Source organism: Chrysemys picta, chromosome 1 (genome assembly GCF_011386835.1).
Source record: "Chrysemys picta bellii isolate R12L10 chromosome 1, ASM1138683v2, whole genome shotgun sequence".
Lineage (NCBI taxonomy): Eukaryota > Metazoa > Chordata > Testudines > Emydidae > Chrysemys > Chrysemys picta.
In genome coordinates this window covers 319,911,765-319,931,374 of record NC_088791.1, presented here as the reverse complement: position 1 = coordinate 319,931,374, position 19,610 = coordinate 319,911,765, and the positions used below count along the sequence as shown (strand labels likewise).

At 40.4% G+C, this 19,610-nt stretch overlaps 1 protein-coding gene across 14 annotated transcripts in view; it reads left to right on the top strand.

Annotated features, from left to right (window-relative positions):
* The first annotated feature begins 4,433 nt into the window (after nt 1-4,433).
* The window catches only part of GRIA4 (glutamate ionotropic receptor AMPA type subunit 4), a 285,358-nt gene continuing 270,181 nt past the window's right edge, over nt 4,434-19,610 (top strand). For 10 of the 14 annotated variants that reach the window (XR_010597855.1, XR_010597856.1, XR_006175543.2 and 7 more), the window contains exons 1-2: nt 4,816-5,243; nt 6,325-6,483. Coding sequence is in view for 9 of the 14 variants with exons in the window: in XM_005289990.5 (XP_005290047.1) it covers nt 5,156-5,243; nt 6,325-6,483 (247 nt within the window). In the remaining 5 variants the exon portion in view is untranslated. Of the gene's footprint in view, nt 4,570-4,806; nt 5,244-6,324; nt 6,484-19,610 lie in introns of those variants that run through there. The other 4 variants (XM_065581521.1, XM_065581522.1, XM_005289992.5 and 1 more) reach the window with 4 other exon arrangements.

Here is a 19,610-nt window from a genome sequence, read left to right as displayed (position 1 = left end):
CAACTCAAAACCATGTACAGTGTAACTGGTGACAGCCAAACTAGGCCTATATCAACCAGCAGAACACATGAACATTGAACCAATAAGCTTCCTTGGAGTCGGTTCAGACTATCTGGTTGTTCAGACTGGTGGTTCAGAGAGAGGATGAAGATGTCGGGGTTGTGGATGGCAGAAGGGGAGGTCGAGGAGATTGAGAAGGAGGATCTGGTAGTAATGGAGAACTTTAACTACCCAGACATTTGTTGGAAAAGTAATATGGCAAAACATAAAATTTCAAGTAAGTTCTTGGAATGTACGGGGACAACTTTGTGTTTCACGAAGTGGAGTAAGTAACCAGGGTGACAGCCTTTTAGGCTTGATTCTGACCAACAGGGAGGAAATGCTAGTGAATCTGAAGATGGAAGGCAATTTGAGTGAAAGGGATGGCAAAATGATAAATGTCATGACTCTAAGGAAAGGAAGAAGTGAGAGCAGCATGTAAGAAGGAAATTTTGTTAACCCAGTAACATGCCTAAACCACTGCCCACAGCTGAAATACCAATTGGTATGCTTATTGCTGAAAGCAGCTGTAAGGCCTTTGTAGCAGCCTGAGCACAACTACCAGACCAGGAGGGGAGAGGGAAGTGAGTGACCATGAGGAGTAAACATGACCTTATGACCACCTAACTTGAGCTTTTTGCCAAAGCATTTGGTTGTGCAAGATGGAAGGTCTGGCAATAGTTAACTATTGCTATGTGAAATAGTGCTGGTTAACTGATGGAAAATTCCACACTACTGGCTGGAAAACTACAGGCTGGAAAGCACCATACTTAACTTAGCTTCTGCTCAGCAGGGTTTTTTGTGTATTTTTTTTTAATGGAACAAGATATGTCAGGCTAACAAATTGGGTATAAAAAGAGGAAGAAATCTGAGACACCTCTCATGTAGATAGAAGGCTGTAGATGGAAGGCTGGCCACTGGACGTCTACAGTTCTCCACTCGAGACCTCCTCAAGACCCTGAGTAAACACAATTCTGGGGGTAATTTGGGGTGCTCTACTAACCTGTTGTGGACATGTGTAAGTGCTGGAGACTAAATAAAGTAGAAGCGTTGAGTGAAAGCACTTCTGTTTGCCTGCTTGTATCATCTATCTATCAGCTAGATGGTTGTGTCCTCATTGATTTATTTCCTGGCACTGTTTCACAAAGAGTAAAGTTACCAGGAGCTTTGGGATCAGCAAAACCCTGGATAACAAGCAGAATAAGGACAGTGGACTTTAACAAACCCAGAAAATTGGCAGGTAAGGTCCCCTGGGAAGAAAATCCAAGAGCAAAAGGAGTTCAGGAGAGCTGGCAGTTTCTCAAGGAGACAATATTAAATTACAAACTATCCCAATGTGAAGGAGAGATAGGAAGAATAGTAAGAGGCCAATATGTCTCCATCAGAAGCTCTGTAATGACCTGAATATCCAAAAGGAATCCTACAAAAAGTGGAAACATGAACAAATTGCTAAGGAGAGGTACAAAAGAATAGTACAAGCATGTACGAACAAAGGCTAAGTCACCAAGTGAGTTTCACCTAGCAAGGGACATAAGGCGTACGTAAAAGTTCTTTAAATACATTAGGAGCAAGAGAAATATGAAGGAAAGTGTAGCTTGTCTACATAGTGGAAAAGGAGAACTAATAACTGATGACATCAAGAAGGCTGAGGTGTTTAATGGCTCTTTTGCTTCAGTCTTCACTAAAAACATTACTCAAGACAATGTATTCAACTCACCAGGGCCTGCTGAAATTAATCCTTGAGTACTTAAGGAATTTGCTAAAGAAATCTTGAACCATTAGCAATTATCTTTGTGAACTCCTGGAGGATGGGTGAATTTCCAGAAGACTGGAGATGGGCAAACATAGTACCTATCTCTAAACAAAGAGGACCCAGGGAATTATATACCTGTCAGTCTAACTTTGATACCTGGAAAGATACTGGAAGAAATTATAAGTAAACAATTTGTAAGCATGTGGAGGATAATAGGGTTATAAGAAATAGCCAGAACAAATCCTGCCAAGCCAACCCGATTTCCTCCTTTGAAAGGGTTATGTACCTATGGGGAAGCAGTAGACATGAACATTCTTGACTTTTAGTGAGGCTTTTGATGCAGTCCCACATGCCATTCCCATAAACGAACTGGGGAAATGAGGTCTAGATTAATTTATTATAGAGTGGGTGCACAACTGGTTGAAAGACCATATTCAAAGAATAGTTACCAATGGTTCACCGTCAAACTGGGAGGATGTATTTAGTGAAGTCCTGTAGAGGTCAGCCATGGGTCAGGTAATAGTCAATATTTTAATAATGACTTGAATAATGGAATGGAGAATATAAAATACTTTAAAAATTGCAAATGACATCTGGGAGGGATTGCAAGCACTTTGGAGGACAGATTAGAATTCAAAATGAGCTTGACAAACTGGAGAGTTGATCTGAATTCAGCAAGATGAAATTCAATAAAGACAAGTGGGAAGGAAAAGTCAAATGCACAATTATAAACTGGGGAATAACTTGCTAAGTGGTAGTACTGCTGAAAAGGACCTAGGGGTTATAGTGGATCACAAAATGAATGAGTCAGCATGTGATACAGCTGCGAAAAAGGTTGTTATTATTCTGGTCACTGTTGGTAGACAGGATACTGGGCTAGATGGAGCTTTGGTCTGACCCGGTACGGCCTTTCTTATGTTCTTATGTTCCCAGGCTGGGTGCTGCAGGAAGGGGGGAGAGCAGAGGAGCTGTTCTGTTGTTCACAGATCTTGGAGTCATCGTGGATAGTTCTCTGAAGATGTCCATGCAGTGTGCAGAGGCAGTCAAAAAAGCAAACAGGATGTTAGGAATCATTAAAAAGGGGATAGAGAATAAGACGGAGAATATATTATTGCCCTTATATAAATCAATGGTACGCCCACATCTTGAATACTGCGTACAGATGTGGTCCCCTCATCTCAAAAAAGATATATCGGCACTAGAAAAGGTTCAGAGAAGGGCAACTAAAATGATTAGGGGGTTGGAGAGGGTCCCATATGAGGAGAGATTAAAGAGGCTAGGACTTTTCAGCTTGGAAAAGAGGAGACTAAGGGGGGATATGATAGAGGTATATAAAATTATGAGTGAAGTAGAGAAAGTAGATAAGGAAAAGTTATTTACTTATTCCCATAATACAAGAACTAGGGGTCACCAAATGAAATTAATAGGCAGCAGGTTTAAAACAAATAAAAGGAAGTTCTTCTTCACACAGCGCACAGTCAACTTGTGGAACTCCTTACCTGAGGAGGTTGTGAAGGCTAGGACTATAACAGCATTTAAAAGAGAACTGGATAAATTCATGGAGGTTAAGTCCATTAATGGCTATTAGCCACGATGGGTAAGGAATGGTGTCCCTAGCCTCTGTTTGTCAGAGGGTGGAGACGGATGGCAGGAGAGAGATCACTTGATCATTACCTGTTAGGTTCACTCCCTCTGGGGCACCTGACATTGGCCACTGTCGGTAGACAGGATACTGGGCTAGATGGACCTTTGGTCTGACCCAGTACGGCCATTCTTATATTCGTATGGGTTGTATTAACAGAATTGTCATATGTCAGACACGGAAGGTAATTGTCCATGGCACTGGTGAGACCTCAGGTGGAATACTGTGTCCAATTCAGGGTGACACACTTTAGGACAGATGTAAACAAATAGGAAAAAGTCTAAAGGAAAGCAGCAAAAATGGTTAAAGGTTTAAAAAACCTGACCTCTGAAGAAAGGTTAAAAAAAAATAAACGGGACATGTTTAGTCTTAAGAAAAGAAGATTGAAGAGTGATCTGATCACTTTCTTCAAATATGTTAACAGCTGTTATAAAAAGGATGTGATCAATTGTTTCCATGTCCACTGAACATAGGACGAAGTAATAGGTTATTTTGCAGCAAGGAAGATATTAGGATATTAGGTTAGATATTAGGAAAAACATTGTAAGTATAAGGGTAATTAAGGTCAGGAACAGGCTTCCAAGGGAGGTTGTGGAATCCCCATTATTGGAGGTTTTTAAGAACAGGTTGGACATACACCTGTCAGGGATGATCTAGGTTTACTTGGTCCTGCCAGAGCACAGGGGACTGGACTAAATGACCTCTCCAGGTCTCTTCCGGACCTACATTTCTATGATTCTATGATCTTGCATTCATTAAATATCAATGATTATTAATGAGATCAGCATCCTTCTCTTTCTCTCTCCCTCAGAGTAAGTTGCCCCCTAAACTCTCTATAGTCCACAGGTCAGGAAAGTGTAGGAAAGGGCTACTGATAGCAATAAAGCAGCAGTGACCTTGGTTACCCCCTAAGCCTTCTCTCCCCCTCATCTCTCATCCCGTCTCCTTTCGCCCCCTCTCCAGTTACTTCCCTCTCCAGCAGAATTTGCTCAGTGGATTTTTTTTTCTTCTGCTGCAGTATCTAAAGTCCCACGTTTGCTGCTAGGGCTGTGCCTGAGAGCAGGACTTGGCTGCAAAAGAAGGGCTCTGTTCTCCTGGGGACAAACTTCATTGCTGCTGCTGCTGCTCTAGCCGGGTGTGTATATGCTGGTGGGAGAGAGAAGGCGCATCCCCCTTGCTGTCCTCTGGAGCCTCCGCTGCTGTGGTTGCTTTATTTATCTGTGGCTCGAAAGGCGTTTCGAGAGTGGGGTGCACTGGAGAGAGACCGAGGAAGCCGTGTGTGTGTGTGTGCGCGCGCGTTTCTCTCTCTCTCTCTGCTTGTGTTTATGGGGGGGAGGGAGGGGGGGAGATAGCGCATGTCTCATCTCTCAGTGCAGCCACTAGACGCTCCCACCACCACCAAACTCTCCACCATCTTTTGCATGTGCAACATTTGCAGCCGGACAGAAACCTCTCCCAGGGCTATGGAGACTGCGGGAAAAATCCGGCTCAGCAGGATGGATTGCTAAAAAACCATTAAAAAAAATTAAAAGAAAAAAAAAGAAAGAAAAAAGGAAGGAGGGGAAAAAACTCTTCTCTTTTCTCCCCCTCCCCTTTGAATTCATTTTTATTCTTAATTTTGTTTGTAGCCACCTCGTCCTCAATGCCTCTCTGAGCAGCATCTAGCGAGAGAGAGAGAGAGAAAGAGAGAGATAAGGAGATACAGAGAGGCAAAAGAGAAGATGAGGATTATTTGCAGACAGCTTGTCTTCTTGTTTTCTGGCTTTTGGGGACTAGCAATGGGAGCTTTCCCTAGCAGTGTGCAAATAGGTAAGCGCTGCATTGGGCTGGGTGCATGTGTCAAGTGTTCCAATCCTTTCCAAAGTGAGTTAGAAACCAGGGGCTGAATGAAGCTGCAAGATTTCTCCCTCTACCCCCTCGGGAAAGCGTGTGTGCGCGGGGTGGTGGTGGTGAGGTTGTATGGAGAGGGGTTGGTTTTCTGTGAAAAAAAAATCATTTAAACTCCGTGATCCTTGGGGAGGGGGTTGTGCGGTATTAGAATAAGTTGTGAAGATTCTCCCCCCCTCCCCCCGCGCGCTCTCTTTAATTGAGACCCCTGTTTCTTCTGCTTCCTGGGGGGATGGCGAGTTGTTTGAAAGCCGGTTTCCCATTTATTTGCCATGGGGAGCGAGAGGCTGCCGGCTTTTCCTTTCCCTTTCCATAGTTCGAAAGTTTAGGATTTTGGATTGTGCCCCCCCCCCCCCCCGATCCTGTGTCTCCCTCCCCACCCGTCCCCACTCGCTCGCCCTCTCGCACATTTCCCCTTCCCTTCTTTTCTGACGGGGCGCAGTTATTTGAATTCCTTCCAGCTCAGCTCCATCACTGCATCATTTCTCGTGCACTCCGAAAGATGCTGCTAATAAGCCTGAGCTGCTGCTGCTCTCTGCCCGCACCTGGGCTGCAGAGGAGCAAAGTTCATTCATTACCTGCCTGCTCAGTATAGAGCCTCCTTGTTTCTAATCGAAGAAGCTTCGCTCTCCTTAATCTGCCCGCCACTTACAGCGAAGGAGGATGCTGAGTAGCTGATTTAGCAACGCGTTCAGTATCCTGGAGATGGAGGCTAGATGGTTTCAAAGGTCACTGCAATCATGACAAATCTGGGTATTTAAATATGAAAGGCTAGGAACCGCGGAAGCAGGAATAGAGCCTGAATGCAGCTGGGAGGTTAACATCTCTTTAGGACAGTGATTTAAGGTAGTGGCTGTGATTATGAATATGATTAGTTCATGTATCCCTAGACGTGCTAGGACCAGTATTACTGAGTAGCTTTGGGAGAGGTAGTTGGCCGGTTTCATAGTATAGTGGTTGGCTTGTAAATAATTGACTCTTGCTTCCTTTGCTGTTTTTGTAGGTGGTCTCTTCATCAGAAACACAGATCAGGAATATACTGCTTTTCGATTAGCAATTTTTCTTCATAATACCAGCCCCAACGCCTCTGAAGCACCTTTTAATTTGGTTCCTCACGTAGACAACATTGAAACAGCTAACAGCTTTGCTGTAACAAATGCCTGTAAGTAAATGTGCCATTGATCTGGTCAAGTTATGAGTAAATTTACAGTGAAATTAAGACTAGACCACATAATTACCTTGTATAAAATAATCTATTTCAAGTCAGCTGCTCTGTTAGAAAAAGGGCGGGGGGAGAATCCTCCTTAGTTTCTAACCTTAGCAACATCCCCTCTCCTGCTTTGTGCTGACTAACTGAATGTGACATTTACTTTAGTGTTATTACTGTAGTTTCTTGCTTTCTGGTTTCTATGGAGATGGATTTTGCAGTTGTAAAGAAAAATTGTGAATTATGAATGTCTCTGATGCTGTTAGGCATGGTGTGTCTTGCCTGCGTTTGAAAAGACACCATAATATTTGTGATCACAAGTGCTCTTCTAATGGCTAAAAGGGGACAGTGAAGCAATGGTGTGCAGGATAATATATTTGAGGAGGTTGACGCTGCAGTTGATCTAGTGATGTCACTCGAGCCTGCCCTGCTCTTATATTCTGGGTTGTAAATGTCTCTTATTATCTCCTAATGCATACATCCTGTGGGTATGTCTCCATGCAGCCACACATTGGTGCCAGATCAAGTTAGTATCCGATCTACTTGATTTCACAAACCACCCCAACTGGAACTATTATTCCCCTCCCCCAGACTGTGCACACTTTCTCATTAAAAAGGGATGCTCTTGCCAAATGGGATACATATTTAAAAAAAAAATAAAGTATAGCTGAACTTCCACATTTACAGTACCTCTGGTTCCTTCAACACTGGGTAGAATACCTGCTTAATGCTGCTTAATGTCTGAGAGCCAGGAAGAATTTGTTTTTCTGTCAGACTTCATCAGAGGTATTCATTTTACAGTGTAGGGCAAAATGATTTAGTGGTACAGAGCTTAATACCTCTAAAATCGCCGCTCCTTCTGTATACATATTTTAGGATTCAAATTCCATGTTTTTTCTCAGTGGTTTCCCAAGAATGAATTGCCCCAGGAACTAAGAGCACTGAGCAATATTGCTTACAGAGAATTTAAAATAGAAACAAATTGGAGAAGGTTTTCCTGTTCAGTGTGCCTTTAAAATGCATACAATATTTCTTTAGTTATCTGGGTTCTCACATCCATCTCTTTCATACTTTTAATATATGTGTATTGTATGCACAGAACATTTCACATTTTAGAACATATGGGCTGCCTGTTAAATGTATGTATATAATTCTTTGCTACTCCAAGTTTCAGATGACCATGTCACCTCATTTAACACGAAAAGCTTCTATGTTGGCAAAATGGCACCAGTGCATATATACAGAAAAGATTTATGCCCCCCTGAGTGTGAATTCTGTATTAAGCAACGTATGAATTGTAATCAACTCCAAATTAAGTAAAGGAGGAAGGAGTTTTAAAAAGTGCTTTTAAAAGTAGATAGAATGATATTAGATCCACCCAAGTGTGTTTCACTGAGAAATAGTGCATTGCATATGACCTTTTGCAGGTGCTGCTCATTTATTATTGACTTAGAATTGATGCAATGGATTTTGAGATATTTTTTGGGTTAGTTTTTGGTTTTGGTTTAGGTTTTTCTAAGCATTTGTACTTTAAATTATAACTAAAACCAGTTGTCTGTGAATCTGCCTTCACTTCAGTCCTTTCAAATGATTTTAATGGCTGTTATTAAACTTTGAGCCCAAAACTATTGCTACAGTATTAGGTAGAACAATACTGGGTTTAATAATATATATGATTTGCATACATTTAAAACTTATATCTGTGACTGAACTAATTCTGCATATAAGACACCAACATTTTAGGTACAAAAAGTATATTCTCTAACTTCCTCTTCATTTAAACTGTTCACAGTTGCTCCTTTAGCTCTCTTTCCACCATCTTCCCCATATGTTATGTTTAGTTTGCATTATTTTAACTGATGAAAAAATGGTTTCTTTATATTTGCTGCCACTTATGGAAAGAGTGATTCAGACCCTGATCAAAATTACAACAAAATGTATAGCGAAGACAGTCTTGCAATTCTAAGCAATTTAGTGATTCATAGATGCTAAATATGGACAATATACAGAAATGAAAAAACAAACAAGTATATGTATATGTAATTATACATATGTCTGTATCCATTTGGTAGCCCCAACTCTGCTGGCCTTATTCAGGCAAATCTCCCACTTAAATCAATATGTATTTTTATCCAAACATTAGTAATTGTATTTGTCATATTTTACAATTCTCTATGCCGACAGGTCTAATTGTGTTCCTTGTATTTATTTTTGTCTAAAATATTTGAATAGTGGGGAATATATATATATATTTTTAAAAGTGCCCCTCCCAGTGAAGTACAGCCAAACTGACTGACAAATGAATGAACATATCGCATGTCCTTTAAGCTAAATATGAGCGGAATCCTGCAAAAATCAATTGTCTGATAGCTGGAGGACACGGGCGTCCATGTGATTGAATTTGTTGGGTTGACAGAGGCTTCCAAAGCACAGATGTGTGAGATTTTCTAACCTAATTAAAGATAAAAAAGTCTGTATTAAGTAATATCATGGCAATCCATATATATATATATATATATATATATGTGTGTGTGTGTATATATGAAATAATACCTCTGTACTAAACCAATGTGGAAATACTGGCTTTGGCTCTTATCATTGTATAGAATTAAATTAGAGCACACATGCCTCAAAATGATACAGTACAATAGGCTTAAAGCTACTGGACTGAAATGAATATTCATGTGAGGTCAAGCGTAAAGATCTAAGACGTGACCAGTTAGCTTTATTTTCATTTCTATTTCAATGCAGAGGTTACTCGTAAAACTGCAGTGTTTGGCCCATTCCATGTATTAAGGACAATAAACAGGACATATTACAGGTTTATGGCTTGTATGTTGGTCAAATCATGGCAAATCATGTGAATATTTTGTTTGTCTTTCCAATAGACTAAAACAGTAGAGTGTCTGCTTCTTATATACCATGATGTTTATCCAGGAATACTTTTGGAATTAAGATCTTTCTCTGTGTTCAGTTTTATATACATTGTGATGGTCTGTATTTGTTTTGGCTTTTAATAGCCCCAGAGCCATCACATTTTTTCTTATAAATCCAGCATTCTTGAGAAACAGGTCATTTTAGCAGACAGATTTTATTGTAGTTCAAATAAAATTGACCTGATTTGCACCAGCATGGGTTTACCCCCTGTGCTCGTGTCTTATTTAAATCCTATTCATTTCTTTTATATTACATGCATTATTCAGAGAATCTCTTTTACTGACAGAAGGAACTGAAATTATTGCAAAACATGGATCTTACAAGATTTTGACTCATCAGAACATACTAATCATAAAAAAGCTGTAATATTTGACTAATAGCATACATTTGTTTGCACATTGTATGCAGACATTTTTGCTTGTGATTAAAGATCCAACTTCAATTATGTTTCAAATATAAGAGCTATGCATTTATGTTTGGAGCAGATAGTACATATTTATTCCTTAGCTAAATGTAAAAGGACTTCTTTCATTACATGCTATCCTCTATATTTCACTAATGCACTTCAACAGTTCTATCAACATAATATGACCATGTTTTAAAGCCATTTGGATACTTTAGAGAAACAGCTGAAGTTGTATAATTCTACAAAAAGCAATTTGCCCACCAGAAGTGTCCATGTCTTATGCTGTGGGTATGGATATTCTTCAGCTGCAAAATTAAAACCTCTTAATGAGTAGCCAGTCTTGCAATGCTAGTGGAGGACAACGCTGAATCAGAAAAAAGTAATATTGAAAAAGTGTGGTCAACATTTTTCTAAAAATAAAGTCTTTCCTGAGTGAGAGCTTCAGGTTTCCTTCACATGCACTCTTAGCCAGATCAATACATTAGTGATAAGTATCATATTTGCCAAATTGGCCACTCTTCTCCTACCAGACCACGTTATTCTGCTCTTAACCATGACTTTAATCTCAGACAGAGACTATCCAGCAAAGGATATAACTTTTTTTTTATTAAATATCACCTGGTAAGGAAAAAACAGGAGCTTATTTTCTGTAAGAAAAGTCAATAGGTAGGACTAAATTTCCTGTTTCACCAGGAGTTTTAATTTTTGCCCGTTCTTATTTTAGAATGTAGTGCTCCTGACTAATGCAGAATTGATGATCCTAGAAACAGAGAGGGTCTGATACTCTCACTGAAATGAACAGAAGCTCACCATTGACTTCATAGTGCGGGATCGGGCCCCATACAGAACAGACAGGCAGAGTGTATGCTCCCCTGCTCTCACTGGTCTGTGAATGTACATTACCCTGACATGGAGCAGTTGGGGCTGGGCGGGTAGTGTGGTGTCTATGCCCTTTCCATGATAGGCCTTTCTGCTAACTCTTCCAAAAGGATTACCAATCAGATTTAACGATAATGGTGGTTTTAAATTGTGGATATCTGTCAATTTGACTTATTTTACATAAGCCACCAAAGAGCCCTTGGGTAGTATCAGCTTTCATTTGCCAAGCTGCCTAGCAATGAGATTTTCATTAAATTTGCTTATTAACTCAGTTTAAACAATTACACCTCAGTTCAGCACTAGGAGTGTAACCATCATTTAATAATCAACTTTGTTTAAAAACATAGTGGTGTTCTTTAATTAGGGATCAAGGCTGGCAAATTACTTATTTTGCCCTCAAGAATAGTACAATATTCCCAATGGCTAAGATCTGGAGTGTACTGAAAACTAGTACTGTACAGGCAAGCTTAAACTGTGGGGGTAAATATCGTGTCAGATGGACAGAAGACTAACTAACTGTTTCAGAAGGATTAGATCTATTACAAAATCCCATTCCAAAATTATTATTTTTTTAGTAAATGAACTTTATTGTAAGTTAGACCCTTATTACTTAAACTGATCTCTCGCATGATTTCTTTAACTATCACTTGCTGGTAGATTCAAAGACTTTAAGAGGAGTTATGTACACACATGAGGAGAACAAACTCCTCATAGAGCAAATGTTTTAGCTTAAGTCTTTGTTTGCATGCTGTCTGTGAAACAATTCTGCAGCAGACAACAAATCCACCTTCAATCGTTCCACTTTTAAAATAAGGATTTAGTTTTCAAGGTTATTGTCAGGAAAATAAATTATCTGGCCTTCACTAAAACATAGTCAAATTTCCTCAGTGAGAATTCAAAAAGAAACTCTCTTCTGGCATGAAATAAGGCATTCATCATAGCATTCTTCATCTTATTGGATTGACTAAAAGTATAACCTCAGGAGCATTGTTATAGGATACAAAAATCGTTTCATCTTCCTTTTGGAAGATTAGTAGGAAAGATTCAGTTTCTCTATTTCTTCTGCAGATGCCAGTGCAATGCAGTCCCTCTTGCTCAGAACGAACCAGTTTAACAAGTAAATTAAACTGATTCACTTCAGCAATCTCAGGGCACATCTACACTATGGGTGCTACAGCTTCCTGCATTGTCAGACAGGGCCGACGAGAGGGGGTGGGGAAGCCGGTACAAATTACCAGGGCCCGGCGGTCCGGAAGGGGGCCCGGGGCCGGCTTCCCCGGATTCCCCCCCCTTGTCGGCCCTGTTTAGCTGGTCCGCCCTTGCTGGGGGGGGCGCGAAAAAATGTTTTCACCGGGACCTGAACCCACTCTTGACGGCCCTGTCGACAGAAGGGATTTGTCCATCAATGTAGGTAAATCCACAAACCAAGCAGCAGTAGCTAGGTTGACAGAAGAACTCTTTTGTTGACCTAGATGCATCTGCATCGGGTATTAGATTGACTTAACTATGGTGCCCAGGGGTGTTATTTTTTCATGCCCCTGAGTGATGTAGCTATGTCAATCTAAATTTTAGGTGCAGACCAGTCAAAAGAGCTCGTGCACTTCATTTTTAGGTCATGATTGTTTTGAGATCCTTCCTGAAAGGGGGAAGCAGTCTGGTTCCATTTCTGAACAATTTGGGATCATTTTGGGTGAATTGTGCCGCTCCCGATTTGAAGCCGGGGAACTTGTCTCGATTTCCAGAATTTACTTCTACTTGATAATATGGAAGCTTCAAATTGCACAGGGGGGAGAATGTGTGCTGAAAGAGCTTAAGCATTTAACTGCAGCATATTTAGCAAATTGCTGCATCACCTTTCTAATCAATGTGAGGCTTTTTAACCATTCTTGCACCAAAGGATGAAATGGACCAGCCTTGGTGTGTGGAAGGCTTGGAGTGTACTCTTTAATAGTCGTATACACTATTTTTTCAGCAATAGCAGCATCATTTACATTCACCTGTTATTTTTATTATTTAAAAAGGTTAGGCCAAATATTCCTCTTGTTTGGGTCTTGTTCCTGCTTGATGTTAATGGGAGTTTTATCACTGATTTCAAGTGATGGCATATCAGGCCTTTACACCAGACCAAGCCTGATGAAGTCAAAGAGATTACACAAGTGTAACTAAGAAGCAAATTGGAGCTGTGCTGTAGATTTCCAGTCTTGTGTGTGTTGTTGACTTGAGGCTATAATTTTGGACTAGTACTGTACAATATCATGCTCTCTGTTAGCATGTGTAGTACCTTCTACTACTTATACAGGCAAAACTGTACATCAGTTATCTGTATTAATGTGTGAAGATAGAGGGATATATTCTTATTTCATTTACACCCACTGTAAATCAAGGGTAATTCTACTGAACTCAATGGAATTACTCTTGATATATGTCAGTGTAATTGAGACCAATATCTGGTCCCGAAGGTGCAATGTTTGGTTAATTTCAGGGCTAGCCATATCTCTGTTTGCCAAAAATGTGTGTGTCTTTATGTAGTATTACATTTTAAAATCATAAGAGCTTTCGAGTGGCCTTGAAAAATGGATAATTATTGGTAGATGAATAAACAAGTATTTTATGGTCTGGATTCTCTAAAATGTTGAGTGCCAACAGCTTCCATTGTTAGCCACCTTAGTAAGATGCCAGATTTCAAAGAGAGCATATCTTCTGTTTAATCATCTAAATAGAGACCACATTTTCCAAAGTACTCAGCAGCTCCTATAGTTCTCAGTGAGAGCTGCTAGGTGCTGAGTACTTTGGAAAATCTGGTCCTTATGAAAAGTCTTTGACTCTCTGTAGGTCAACTACAGCATCTTAATAGTGTCACTTCCCTGCATGAGCTTTTGTTTCTTTCATATTCTCCCTGAATGGGGAGGCTCCAGGTGAAGAAGTTCAGTCTGTGTGACTTGCTCACATAACTGCTGATTTTTTTTTTTAAATAGAAGCCTGGGGATCTAAGGTGGCAATTGAGTGTCATCTTTATCTTGGCTATACAGCATAGAGACCCAACCTTTCTCCCCTCTTACTAGTTTCTCTTAGAAGTGCTGATTGTGGATAAGTTTTATGTTGACCTCACCAGGGACTATATCATGGCATATTTGTGAGCTGCTACTATTGCTGTTTCTTGGCTAGCTACACTCATATTAACAAATCCCACTATAAAATATTGCCCCTCTTCCTATAGTGCTTATCCTGGCAAAACTCCCTTTGACTTAAATTGGAGTTTTACCTAAGTAATGATTGCAGAATTGAGCATGTTACTATTAAGCAATAATATGAATCAGATTTTACACAGTGTAAACAGGTTCTCTCTGTTTTGATTAAGTGTTTGTCTACTTTTAAAAATGTGTAATATAGATAATTGTTTTCTTGTGTTCCATAGTCCATTTCACCCCTGTATTCATGTGCAATCATTGCTCCTGAAAAACGCAGTCTGGTGCAGTACCTTTCTGTATTCTAAAGTCATGGACATCGTGAGCGTGACTGCAGATATTTTCTATAAATACAAATAGAGCACAACAGAAATAAAAAGCACTTGAAAAAGAAAACCCACACAAGCTCATTTATTGGATGCTTTGGTGGAAAGGGGATTTGAACACATTGTGAAAACTAACATTAAATATATTAGCTTTTAGCTATTCAGAACTATTGCAGACCTTCTCTGGAAAAGATTCAGCGCCTACTCCGTTTGCAGTCTTACCACTGATATCAGTGTTTGCACAGTAATCTTTCATGCTCTTAGAGTTTGAACTTAGTTGTAAACTCAGTTTATGATTAGCTGATGAATGGCTGTAGAATAGGTATTTTAGGGAGGCAGGGAAGCAGCTTGGTTAAGTTGTTGAAGAGAATTCTGACATTGGGCAAGACAATTAATATGCCTTTGCCTCAGTTTCCACATCTTTTACATGGGGATAATAATACCTACTTTTGAGGTTTTGGGATAAGAGGCAAGGTATGTATGTCCGTATTATTATTATTTATTTTTTATCATATGAGGTACTTACATTTTGACAAACACGCTCCATTTTCTCTTGTCAACCTTTCACTGATGTAGAATGAACATCCCATCACACCTCAGAGTGGGATCTGTTTCCTCAGTGGGTGAAATGTTTCATGTAATACATATCCTGGGGAAAAGGCTGTCCTAAATCAAAGGGGCTATAAAATGTAAATTATTATTTGTCCCCAACAGTTTAATATTCATCTTTAACACTCTTAATCGGCAGTGCTGGCATTCATCATACTGATAGTTAATGTGATGTATGAGTCTGGACTATACTGAATTCCTGTCTGGGGAACAATATAGGGTATAAGCAAAAATGTCAGTTATTTAAACACAGATACAATCATGTAAAAAGCATACATAAATATCCACAGCATACAAAAATTATATTCAAAATGTACATTGGTCTACTCAGCCCTCCCCTAAGAAGTTGATGGAGGGGTTAGGAGCCAGAGCTTGCAGATCTTCAGATCCTCCCTTAGTTTTTATGAATGAATCAATGGATTTTCACCTTAAGCCTGTCATTAGTGATTTCCCCAGGCCCCTTTGGACTGGAATGTTTAGGAATCTTTTGCTAGCAGTGGACTCAAGTCTTGATCACCACAACTCATTTAAACTCCAAAGTAAACATTTGGAATTTAGGAGCACAAGTCCCAATGAAAGTCAAGGGACTTGTTCTCTTGACGAACTCAGGTGTTTTTCAAAATCATTTTTTCCCCCCAAGTGCCTAAAAATAAGTCAGTTCCATCATGGCTGCTTCTATTTCAGATTGGTAGTGCACCTGATTAAAGATGAGTCTGCCTAGGTCAGGTCCATGCAACAGTGTAGAAATCTGTTGTGGCCCCAGTTGAGAGTGGCTTAGATCATGATTTCTTCAATTATTTTGGCTGTTCTCAGTATCCTTGCTGTTCTCCATCCTGGGAAATTAAAGCAATAAGATAAGAATTACCCTTTAAAAATAAATATATGTAAATGTCTATGGTGTGAGCTCTTATAGAAATAAGATGTCTGGTGGAAGCACAGCTGGTTCAAAGCCAGTATGGGATATGCACCAATAGCTTCTGGCCATATTCTGCTATCAGCAACACTTCGAACAAAGAAGGGCAATAAAATAAATGGTGGGGGGAGATAGCCATCCACCCTCAAATTATGCTCTTCATAGATTCCTAGATTTTAAGGTTAAAATGGACCATTATGATCATCTTGTGTGACTTCTGCATAAGAGAAGCCAAAGAACTTCACCCAGTAATTTCTGCATCAAGCCCATAACTTCTGTTTGAGCTGTAGCACATCTTTTAGAAATAAATCTGAGCTTGATTTAAACACTTCAGATAATGGAGAATCCGTCATATCTCTGGTAAAGTTATGTCATCATCCACTTGTCATTTTGATGCGTCATCCACCATCTCTCCCTTTGCACTGGACATAATGGACATGCACAATAGGAAATCAACTAAAATGTCATTCTGCCTACCAGGTTTGTTATGGGTCTTATATTTAGAGAATTGTAGGTGTCAGCACAACCTTAATCCAGCTGTTGTGGTCCATATATTCTGGACCCTAAAGATCTATAGGTGGTTGGTTGTCTGTATGAATTCCCTGTCCAGAGTCAAAATTGGAGGCTAAGATTTATTTAGTGGCAAGACATTTTTTCCTTATAGTGGAATAAAAATGTTCCCTTGAGATACACTTCCAGTTGGCCCAGAGAATTGATTTTTTTTCTACCTAAAGCAGGAACATCTCCTAAACCCACAGCACAGATTTCTAGACTAGGAACCATGGGAACAAGAGCTGAATGAATGCATCTGAAGGATATGGATGAATACTCTTGCAAATAAAACAAACTGATCCACATCACCAGTATTCACAACCCCTTTTCCTCACTTATTTGCAAATGTAACCCACCGGTCAGGGTGTGTTACACGTCCCCCTCTTTGTCTGATATGAATCTGTTACATCTCGTAGCTACGGAGCCTTGGTATTCAGCTTAAGATGTGAAGACCTATGCATTTAGTTGTGGAGTCCCTTATTGAATCCCTGGTGTGTTGGACAAGATGACAGCCTGCCCTCAAACATTGTGAGGAATGAGATTTTATACACAAGAGTATTTGCAGAAAGCAAAAGCACAAATAATCGAACACTAGAAGTAACCCCATAGCCATCTTCAAAGATTTGTTGAACTATTCTGAATAGCAAACAGTTTTGTAAGTAGGAAGAGGGACTGACTTTTCCTGCTTATATAGCTTAGGTCATTAAATCAGGGAGCTGAAACAATAACTAGCTTTGACCATTGATCACATGGCACAAATAGCAAATCACCAACAGCAAATACTGGCAGTGTCCATTTTGCAAACAATCCAGGGCTAAATTATGTTTGCATAAATTATTCATTAAGTAATTATTATTAACACATCTGCAAATATCACGATTTGTTCATGGATAATTCATGAACAGAAGAAATAGGCTAAATTAATGAAATAATATATTTACAATGAATAATTCATTCAGCTCTGCTAGGAATTCTGCCTGGAGATCTGGACTCCAAAGCACATGTTGTGGCAAATACTTGTCTTCAGCTCTTTAAAGACCTTGTTACAGTCAGGCCTGGTCATTAGGGTCTAATGAGTCTAAGCCCCACCAATAGTGTCACCTGCATAGTATGGACTGTGTACTGCACGATGCATTACCACCTGCTGCACAGAGTGGCTCCTGGTGAGGCTGGAACTTCTCCGGTCCCTGGATGCTGCACGTATATCTGTTCCTACTAGTGAACTTCTGGCCTGTAGCATATAAAGCCCAGGCAGCAGGAAAGAGGAGGCACAAAGGGGGGATACAGACTTTGGAGCTATTTGAGATCATATGCACATGCTCCTTGCTGCCTCTGCTCTTGAATTTTCAGACCCAGAAACAAGAGCGGAGGTTCTGAGCTGGGGGAGGTGAGCTTCTGAGTTTGGTGGGTGTCACATGGGTAGGGAAGGAGCTGTGAGCCTGGGGATGGGTTTTGTGGAAGAGCAGGGGAGAGGGGAGGAGTGTTCTGAGTCCTGGGATGTTGGGTGGGGGAGCATTGTGATGTTTGAAAAGACTAAGGAGAAGGGTGGAAGGGGAATGGGTCACCAGTCCAAAGGGTGATGTGTGGCCAGGTATTTCTGTGCTGAACCAGAGGGATCTGAGGGGATTGGGGAGTTCAGAACTGGACGTGTGGATGGGCTGGGTTGGCAGGTTGAGTGCAGAGGGGAATGGAATGAGCTGGCCAGTGAGGCTGTCAGTTAACAGATGTGTATGTCCACGGGGTGGTAGGATCAGAGGTAGACTGCAGAAGGAGAACTTGGGAATTGGCGAGAATGGTGAAGGGGTGACAGAAGGAATAAATAATATTTTCTCCCTCTCTTCCCTTTACTGTAAAGGGCCCTAGCTTTTAATTCTGAAATGGGGACAAGCTGTGAGAAGGAATGTCAATGCCCTCTTTACTTTGCACTTCCCCACTGACCTCCCCTGTCCCCCATCAGAATGCTCCCCAGTGGCATCAGCATGTCCGTTTTTCACTTGATCAACCTGCTGAGGATCGTGCATGTGTGTTAGAGAGAATTTGCAAGCAACAACCTCATCATTTATTTTGGGCCCTGGCTGCAAATGGATGCAGCAGAAAAGATTCTTCATGATCTCCCTAATAAGTACTTGAGAGGTGCTGGAAGGTGGCAAAATGGCAGACACCTAGAATTGGTCAAGGGAGGAATTCCCTCCTCCTACACTCCCCCCATACAAACACACACCTAGGAACAGACAGTTCTGTTACAGTTACGGCATACTGTAAAAACATTTTGCAGAATGACATTTTTATTAGGCTTTAGCACAGAGGTCCTGTAGAACAGATAAATTGAGTCCAGATACCTACCAGCATGATGGCATTAGCCCTTTAAGAAACTGTGGGGGCGGGGAAACAGAGGGTAAAGAATTTGTTTTCCTGATATGCATCGGAAAGAACTGGGGTCTTTGCAAAAGCTCAGAGAAAATTTGCCTGTTTGTGCTTCCTGTCCTTCAGCATCTCTGACTGTCATCTAATATCTCAGCTTGCTCCCATCTCAGCCAGTCCACCATTGATTCATCCTTGATCAGTATTTTAATATTTTTAAAGGTGCGGATGGTGGTTCTACCACAAAAGACAATCTGTACAGATGGATTGGATTTCTCTCCTCCATTCTTCTTTGGGATTCTGACAGATATGGAAGGAGTCCTGCATTCTCATTTCCTGATGAAAGCCCTGAGTGCTCATCATTCTTTCAGTTACTGTTTATGATAGGAATCTTCTGCACTTTAGTTCTGCTGGCAAGCAGAGCTTCAGATCTTAATCGCACTTCCTTTGCCAGCCTTTCACATACTATGCTAAATGGGAAGCTAGTGGAAAGTCATCTGAGCAATCACAATGACAGGATCATAATTATAATGCTCTATACTCATACACAACCTGAGATTAAAATGAGGTCAGTCGTGACACTATGTGTGTGAAAAGGTGCGGCTTTTCCCTACATTCTGTGGTCAACAGGAGCATCTGATAATGATCATATTGTCTGGCTCCCACTGGGCTTTGGCATCATCACTTTGAGCCTAGCTGTCAACTTGTTACACTAGTCAGCATTTAGATGCACAAATAAACTCATTAAAATCAGTGGGGCTACTCATGTGAGGAACTACTTACCAGTGTGAGCAGGGAGGGGGGTTTCACTGCCTGATATTTAAATATGGAGAGATATTAAAGTATATATTGTAACATCTATCTACCTTCATTACAAAGGAGATTCAGTTACAGAAGATATATTCTTCACTCGA